Source organism: Odontomachus brunneus, unplaced genomic scaffold, assembly GCF_010583005.1.
Source record: "Odontomachus brunneus isolate Ranch 3 - 2012 unplaced genomic scaffold, Obru_v1 Obru_scaffold_118, whole genome shotgun sequence".
Taxonomy (NCBI): Eukaryota; Metazoa; Arthropoda; class Insecta; order Hymenoptera; family Formicidae; genus Odontomachus; species Odontomachus brunneus.
In genome coordinates this window covers 671,872-680,937 of record NW_022639568.1, presented here as the reverse complement: position 1 = coordinate 680,937, position 9,066 = coordinate 671,872, and the positions used below count along the sequence as shown (strand labels likewise).

General features: G+C 43.1%; 1 protein-coding gene across 1 annotated transcript in view; it reads left to right on the top strand.

Annotated features, from left to right (window-relative positions):
* The window catches only part of LOC116849514 (protein CEPU-1-like), a 35,234-nt gene that overhangs the window by 10,679 nt on the left and 15,489 nt on the right, over positions 1–9,066 (top strand). The window contains exons 3-4 of the mRNA XM_032826722.1: positions 3,215–3,425; positions 8,322–8,449. Coding sequence (XP_032682613.1) covers positions 3,215–3,425; positions 8,322–8,449 — 339 coding nt within the window. The remainder of the gene's footprint in view (positions 1–3,214; positions 3,426–8,321; positions 8,450–9,066) is intronic.

Sequence of the window (9,066 nt, the reverse complement as noted above, 5' to 3'; positions counted from 1 at the left end):
ACTCATTTGTTTATGATATAAAGTATTTATAAGTTTTTAAATTATTTAGATCAAAATATTAAATGAAAAGATAACTGCGCTTGACTATCAAAAACACTCGGTACGCTACTGATTAACCATCCAATTCAATTACTATTAAGACGTTTGCTACCACAGTTTTTATATAGAGGATTATCCCCACAAATCACTTTTACTTTTTTTTTAGGTAATTGTGTAAAACAGACTTAGTTTGATTATGTCAACATAGAAAAATAAATTTCCTCTGTCACACATACGTAACACACTATTCTCTCCTGATTGCGTCACACATATGTGGTAGCGAGCGCGTTAAGCAATAGTGCTCCTTCATTATCAACAGTAACTACGATTGGAAACGCATTTGAGTGTGTACATACATCTGGTGACAATACAACTTTGTGCAATGTTTGATACTCTAATTGCGGATAACTATAACATAATCCTGACAACGTTTCTGACACAGCATTTTGTACGGAATTGATTAAATTCTTGGACATTGTCTCAATCAAATGGGAACACTAAGCGGTGCGTTAAGCGAATGAACTTCTATCATGGACCATAAACTACTGACTTCCGCTTCAGGATTAAAAGTTATCAAGATGAATGACGTATACAACCTGATATAAGCAAGGACCGTACGACAGAAGTGACATTACATTTAGCATTTTACGTTTATTATTCAAAGCCTGTTTAACCATAAAATAAATGATTAACTAATGAATAAAATATTTCACTATATATATATACACACACACACACACACACACACACACACATATATATAGATATATATATCTTCCCGAGTCGGCATTACGGGCATTACGAGCGATCCCGCCCCGTGGAATCGAATGTCCCACCGATGCTGCTCTCGTTCAGATACAATGTAATGCGTCGGAGTGAAATATAAATCGCCCGGTAGTTTCGTGCGAATTTTTCAGTGAGCTCGTCACGGTACGAGGGATCGAAGAGATGCGCGAGTTTCGACTCGGGCGCAACTCTCGCGCCAATTTGATTTTCCGGGATCGCATTTTTTTCCCCGAGCGAGCTAATAACAATTTCGGACGAATTTTCTCCGCGAGATCACCGTGCACACAAATCGAAAAGCACGCCCGTGCATCTCGTCTGCCGGGCGCATCAATTTTGCTTCTCGAAATGAAACGTATTTTTAAAAAAATTAAAATCTTCGCGCCGGCTAATTGCGCTCGCCGCTCCCGGCGAAATTAAACCTCGACGTTTCCGCGCGACGAGCGCGCATCGAGGGAGGCGATCGCCGCGTGTTTCGATGATTATTTGAACGGTCCAGCCGGCGTTTGTTGGCACGGAGACGCGCTTTTCTCGTCGCAAGAGGCGGCACCGACGCGAACGATTTTTTCTCTCCCCTATACTCCCCCTCTATTAAAGTTTCAGGATCGAATGCGCGCCTTTCATTAGCGAATCGAACGTAACCGCGTCTAAGAACAAAAGCCACGTCGCGGTCTCGTGGCCGCGCCTTCGTCTCTTTTCATCTGGACTCCGGTACGCCAGGCACGCGTGCAAAACTCAATGAAGCCGTTTTTATGGGAGAATACGCATTTTCGTTGTACGTGTCCGGCATTTCAATATTGGACACATTCGCGCCGCGGCTATAACATATACTCGCGAGCGCCCGGCACTTGTGCAAACCCGAGTCGAAATTTCAGTCCCACCTTCGGCCGGAACTTTCCAACAGTGTCTGTGTATTCTGAAGGATCAGTGTATGTCTAATGCGCATATAGAAACCGGAATTCTACTTAACGCCCCCTGAACGGTTCAGAAAACGCACAAAATATCGCTCTTGCAGATCCTGAAGAGGATCTGTCGGCAGATTACGCGGGATCAAAAGAGGTTGATACAGGCTCCGTAGTATCAAAACAAGCGTGAAATGGAATATTGAGGTCGAAACTGGGATCCAAATTCCGACTCGGGAATCAATCACGCCCATCTCCCTCTCGCCGACTCACCTCCCATCCTTCCTATGCCGAAGAACACGCGAACCGTTCCACTACGTCGACGAAAAATGCTGATTGGAATCACCGCAATTTCGACGAGCTCGATTTCTCGCAGAGACGCGCAGCAACTCGACGGATTCGCGTCGATTCCCTCGCGTCGCGAATCCGACCAATCCACGGCACTTGGAGGCAGTTGGATGATTTTTGTACTGCCGCATCAGAACGAGATCAATGAGTCGCTGCATCTGCAATCATTGATATAAAAGTCAGAGAGGAGAAAAGATCTCCCGGCGGGTCGCAGGGTTGGCAGGGATAGTTTTCGCTACATTTATCCATTTATCTTTATTATGAACGAAATTTTATACATTATTACGAGCAAAAAGGGACGGCCGGCTCCACATGACGCAGCAAATTTGGGCCAACGTTGACGAATAATACGTCAGCCACGAGTGTACGGGCGATATTGGGCTGAGCACATAAAAATTCATACGTAACGGAAGAAAACAATCAAAAAACAGAAATTCATACGCGATATTGGCGAGATCACATCGACCAATGTTATTACAGGGCGTACAGTGTTGCACTTGCATGCAGGTCAGTACGACGGGTTGCCTGTGCGTTTCGCTGACAGGCGCGCAAGTGCAGCAACAGCAGCAGCCTACACTACATTTTTCTATATACGAAAATGCGAGAATAACACGCGAGAAAACGCGTAGGGCATCTCGAAATTCGAAGCCGACCCCGAAGAGTGTCTCGAGCCGACCTCGATTCCCGATTGAATTCGAGTTCACGGAAACTCGAGCCGAAATTTCAGCTCTCTATGCTCGACCTGAACCTCCTAACATATGTATATTCTGAGGCAGATCAGTGTATGTTTCACGCGCATATGTATTACACATGTAATACAATTATTTAATACACGGAAACTGAAGTTCCACATAGCGCCTCTGAATGGCGGGAAGCGCACAAAATGCCGCTTGTAGGTTCTAAAGAGGAGCTCTCGGTAAAGTTAGTAGGTTAAATAGCATCAAAGAGACCGATGTATAGGTTGCAGAGTGTCAAAGCAAGCGGTAAATGGAATATCGAGATCGAAGGAGGGATCAGAATTTTGACTCTGCAAATCTCGGGGTCGACTACTCGGCTCGCGGGAGCAAGGCAGTGTAGCGTGAATACACGGGGGTGGCAAAAGGAGTGTGCGTACACTCTACTCGCTTTTTTTTCTCCCCCAGGTGTCATGGGTGAGGCATAGAGATATCCATCTTCTGACCGTGGGCGTCGAGACGTACACATCCGACCAGAGATTCGTCGCGTCGCATTTTCCTCGCACGGAGGACTGGACGCTACAAGTGAAATACCCACAACGGCGGGATTCCGGCACATACGAGTGTCAGGTGTCCACGACGCCGCCCATAGGTCACTCCATGCATCTCTCCGTGGTCGGTGAGTTCTTCTCAGAGTTGCGCCATAGATTTCAAGACCTTACGTCCACACGAATTATTTACATGTCGTCCACGTGACGCGCACACCAGCCTTTCTTAACGCGCGGACAACGTAGCGTAAATTACGTAGAACATTGCAAAATTTGTTGAAGTGTACAGAAATTACGTACAAAAAGGAGTAACTGAGTTACGACACAGTTGCAGTATCTCTTCTCTGAGCAAAATTACAAATGCGATGCTTAAGGATAGGAAATTGCGTGACATTTTCCTTTTATTGCGTGTGACAGATTGGTAGACAGATTCAGCTCTGAGGGTAAGATAATTCTGTGGAGTCTAGTTTGTTGAAGGGACAAAATTTCTAGTTTTTCTACACGGAGAAAAATAATTTTGCTCTTTTAGCAAAATCGTCGTTGCATATTCGTAGTGACATCAAAAACATTTAGTTGATGTAACTAATTTTACAAATTATTCGTTATCAGAGCAGAAGTAGTTTCGTTGCTAGGATAGACAAAATTTGTTGAGTGTATTTGTATCCTAAGAATCACGTTAATTTGCTATTGATGCAAAACAATGTATCTTTAGCAAGTTTATTTGCTATCGAAGCAAAACTGCAACTGCTTATATAAATCCATCATGGTTCTTATAGCAAAATAATTTGTAGATTCAGCAAATTATATTACATCCAGCAAATAGTGATTAGTGCTATTAGCAGATCTGTTTGCTGTCTATATAATAACGAAAAGATTTTGCTAGACCAGCAGAAAATTTGCTGGGCCAGCAAATGATTTTTCTCTGTACATCCTAAAAGTGACATAAAAATTGCGAGTCTGTTTAATTAATTCTTGCGCAAACCATACATTCTTTAAATTCACGAATTCTTCATCATCTACGTAGATAACGTTTCGATCGTAGTTTCCGTTGCTTGCACGTAGACGTAAAATATCATAGCTCGCACGTAAACGCCCAAGCCTGCTGCTTCTCACGTGACTCTCTTCTTCCCTCATTTCTCACGACGTGCTGATTCTGCGACGCGAAGCTACGCGGAAATTTACTGCAGTGCCTATTTGTCGTCGACGGCTTAATGCGCGCCGCACGTGCATCGCGATACTCTCGCCCCGCAGTTGCACTTGTTTCAGTTGTGCCGCGTTGTTGTTGTCGTCGTTATTTTTGTTGTTACATCGCCGAGCAACTGACTTGCCGCGCGACTCAATCATTCGACGGGATTTCCCTCACCGTGGCGCGTCACTACGCGTTTTCGCGCGGGCCACTATGAATTTTTCAGACAGCGAAATTGAATTGGACCATGACACGTTCTTTCTCTCTGCCGTCGCGAGATCGCCGTGCAAATTCGCGTCTCGCGAATCCCGGGATTTTTGCGAGAGAAGGTGCTCGCGGAAGTTCGCAGTCGTAGCGAGCCTGGCGAATTATGAATCCCCGTCGCGCTTATATGCGAGCCGCCTCGAGGATGATAAAGTTCCATCAGTCGTGACTGCCGGGACTTAGCAGCAGCACGAACTTAATATTAACAGCTTAGTGTTAATGTGACTTAATCATTCGCTGGGGAACGCGGCGCATGGATTTCGCGCGTTTCGCCGCCGCCGCTGTCGTGCGATCCGCCGTGCGTCGCTTCGAGTCGCGCCGATGAAATTTCAGCCGTAGGAGAAGTTAGATCGCCTGAGCGACATCCGACGCTGCGCGCGAGATCAGGATATTCCGCTTTGTTTCCTCGGGATTTTCGCGAGGACTCGCGGAAGTTGTCGCGCGAGCGAGGCCCGTCACTGGGAGATCCCGCCGTAGCTTCTCGCGAACTTGCCATCATCGTGAGATCGCGGATCTCGCGGATACAGGAGGCGGAAGGGGATGGCTAATCTCGTCGGAACGATAGTCATTCCCGGCGTGCCGAGGGTATCTCTTTGTTGATCTAACGGAAAAGTAGCAGCGGCGACGCGGACACGAGATTATCAGCGGTAGCGCGCGCTTATACCGCCTCTTATACTCTTCGTCACTGTAATTACTTCACCCTCGCGCCGTCGACTATATTTTCTTGGCGCTCCAGCAGGAAATTAGCGCTGGCCACATGCACGCATGTTGCACTTGCAAGTAAACGCTACCCAAGTGTTACACTTCGATTTTGATAAGCTTTTAACATGCTGTAGTCTACACGCAAAAAAAAAAAACTAGCTTCCAGAGCTAAAAAATAGCTGTGGCAGATAAGATGTGTCACTGAAATAGAGACAGCTAATGTCGTTACTACCGAAGCTAAATTTATTTGCTGTTAAACTTAGGCGCTACAGTGAGAAATTAGCTACTAGAAATAAATGACTGTAGCTGTGCGGCAAACTTCTTTAATATATGCATACGATAAGAAATTTAGGAATAACTGCCATTTTCTTAGCTACTTGAAATAACGTGCATTTTTAATGTTACCTAATATATTTGTATTTCATAGCGAATACATTTTAGCTGTCATAGCCAATTCTTAAACGACAACTAAACGATTAGCCTTTTGACTAAGTTTGAATCAGCTACCGCGGTTTAGCTGATATTACTAAGTTATTTTTTTGCGTGTAGGTCTAAATAAGAGACACACGCAAAAAAATTTCAGTTGGTGCAACCAAATAGAAACCAACTGAAAATTAGGTGATCAGAAACGATATCTCTGTTATGAAAAGTAATATTTCTGTTGTCGCAACCGTAAATATTCGTCTGAAGATTCAACGATATTAGAACTCGGTTGAGGCAACTGAGAACAATTGACTATACAAAAGCCTCATAAAAGAATTTTTCCGTTCCTACAGCCGAGTTTTCGTCTGATCCCTGAGCAACCGAAAATTCGGTTGCACCAACAGAATTATTTTTTCCGTGCACATATTATCTTATACGTGCCCATACGCCGGTAAGAGGGTGAAACATCCTCTTGAAAAAAATCGGTTTTAATATTTCTGAGTGAATATTATCGGAACGGTAAATAATACAAAAAAAAAAGGTTTCAAAAAAGTTCAGGTAAAAGTTTTAATAAGCTTTATAACAATGCAGATTCTACAAAATTAAGGAGGGAAAAAGGGATTTCGGAAAAGAATAATATTTTCTCTTATTTAGACCTAGACTACAGCATGTTAAAAGCTTATCAAAATCGAGGTGTAACACTTGGGTAGGTTTACTTGTTAGATGCAGGTCAGCCTAACGATGGGTTGCCTATCCGTTTCGCCGACAGGCGTGTATAGTTGTGCGCGGTCTCGGTAGGCCTCTGCGGAATGCTTACTTGTGCGCTTTTTTCCTTATAAAGTTTACGTTCCAAGGAAGCATTTCGCCAACAGCGTGCACTCGCTACACGCGCTTGGCAAAACGCACAGGCAATCCCCGTCATAATGCATGCAAGTACAGCACTTTGAGAGAATATCATAGCTTTTTTCCCCTCTCTCGCATAAATTCTTTGCAACTTTTACTATTTACATAAATTTTTTCTTCCAATTTTCCAATTTTCAATTTTTTACATTCCTGCACCAACAGGAAAAATGTCTGAGAGATAAACAATCTGTTTATCTGTTCGTTACTAACAACATATTCATTTAGTATTTAGTAACAGTAACAAGATTTAGTAACATATTCATTTGGTAGTGATATGTGAAATATTTTTCACGTGAGAAAAAAAAGTACTTTTAAATTAATGGTACAATTAAATTTAATAGTAAAGTAACACACTTTAATAGTAAGCATAAAATGTTTTAAAAATGAGAGTTTTTAACTTCAGGTTTTTATTAGAGCAATTATTTCTACTCAAATAAAAGAATTAAACTAAATTTAGCTAACGTAATAAATTTTTTAATAGCATATTTTAATTCCCGGAATATAAACGATACATGTGAAATGAAAGTATAATCAGTTACTGCAAATATAGCCGATCCGTTCAGTTACAAAATTATACTGTAATATTTATTTTCCCAGTTACAAAATTATACAGTAATGTTTATTGTAAAATTCTCTATTTGTCCGTATATAACATTATTATTACTGATATCATCGTCGTACTCATTACGAGAGGTAGTTTTTCTGACCGTAATTATTTTAGTGTGCAGTTATATTAGTCGAAAATATGACTTTTTTTTCTCGACGAACAGTTGGCTCAGCTAGCCTCGTAATTTCAGGACTCAATGGAAACTTGAAATTAACAGCTTGCTGCTAATGAGACTCGATCAATCGCGGGCAGTTTTTCGATAACGCGTTCGTGCGCGATACGAGTATTACTTTATCGGCGTTTCCCTCGTCGCCGTCGGCACGAGACGGCGATGATTTTCGCGCGATGAGATTAAATCGCGAGACACTCGACGGTTAATAAAATCGAAATGTAGCGCCTCCGGCTTTTTTCCGAAGCCCGTCGTCGTCTCGTCGCCGTCGAGATTTGCGCGCCGTGAGCAGATCGAGATTGCAATTTCCGCGCGAGCTCGGAGCGAATTATAAATTTCTGTCAGCGCTACACGTGCTCGCTTATTTTGCAAATAGTAGCTCCCGTAATTCGAAACTTGGCATGAACTTGATATTAGCTTACAGCTTAGTATTAATATTAGCCTCCTGCAAGCTTGCACAAGTTGAATTCAGCATGATGAGATGACAGTCGATACGCACAATTTTAAACGCGAGAACCGCACTCACTGCAATGTTTCTTCTTTTCTTTTTCATTCTCTTACCGGTGACAATAATTGTTGCGTTTAACGAGGAAATAACGGCGGAAGAACATGGAATCACGTCTTCTGCCTTCGATAAATCAACCGGTGTAGTTTCGCGCGCGATAATCCTGCATTTGTGTGTGTGTGTGTATGTGTGTGTGTGTGACAGAGAGTGTATGTATGTGTGAATATATACGTTATTCCGTTATTACAGTTATTATTCTTGCCCACAGAACCCGTAACGGAGATTATCGGGGAGTCAGAGATGTATATAAACAAGGAGAGCACTATGAACCTGACCTGCGTGGTACGACATAGTCCTGAGCCACCCCTGACCATTTATTGGACTCACGATCACGAGGTAGGTTGTTGCGTGCCAATCAAGCACGATTCGCATATCAAAAACGACGGTCAAGACGGGTGAGAGGTACAGATGGTTAATCCAACTAAAATTCTAATTACTTTCGACCCGAGCCGATATTTCCTTTACAGAGAGCGTTATACACGTAAGGCTATTATTATCGTTAACGTCATGATGAAACGTAGTAAGAGCAAACGGTTTTCTCGATAGCTTACAGTAATTAGTTCCACGTGATTACTGTCGTAAATACTTCTCAGTGCGTGCGTGTGTGTACGCGTGTGTGCGGAATGGCAGAGAAAGGGGGGAAAAGGGAGAAAGAAAGATAGAAAAAAGGGAATGTAGAGAATGACGTAACGTTGGCAAATTAATTTTCTATCGTTATTCCCGGCTAATCGCGGGACGTCGCGTTAAAAGGACGATAAGTTAAAATCGCGATTCCGTCCCTACCGCCGCCGTAGAAATTTCTTATCGTCTCTCCACTCAATTGCTCTCGCTCGACGTACTCCATCCCTTGCGCTACGTGACGTTTTTAATCAAGTTTCTAAGCTTAAGGCTACGAGAGTTTGCTGAGGGAAGAGAGAGAGAGAGAGAGAGAGAGAGAGAGAGAGAGAGAGAGA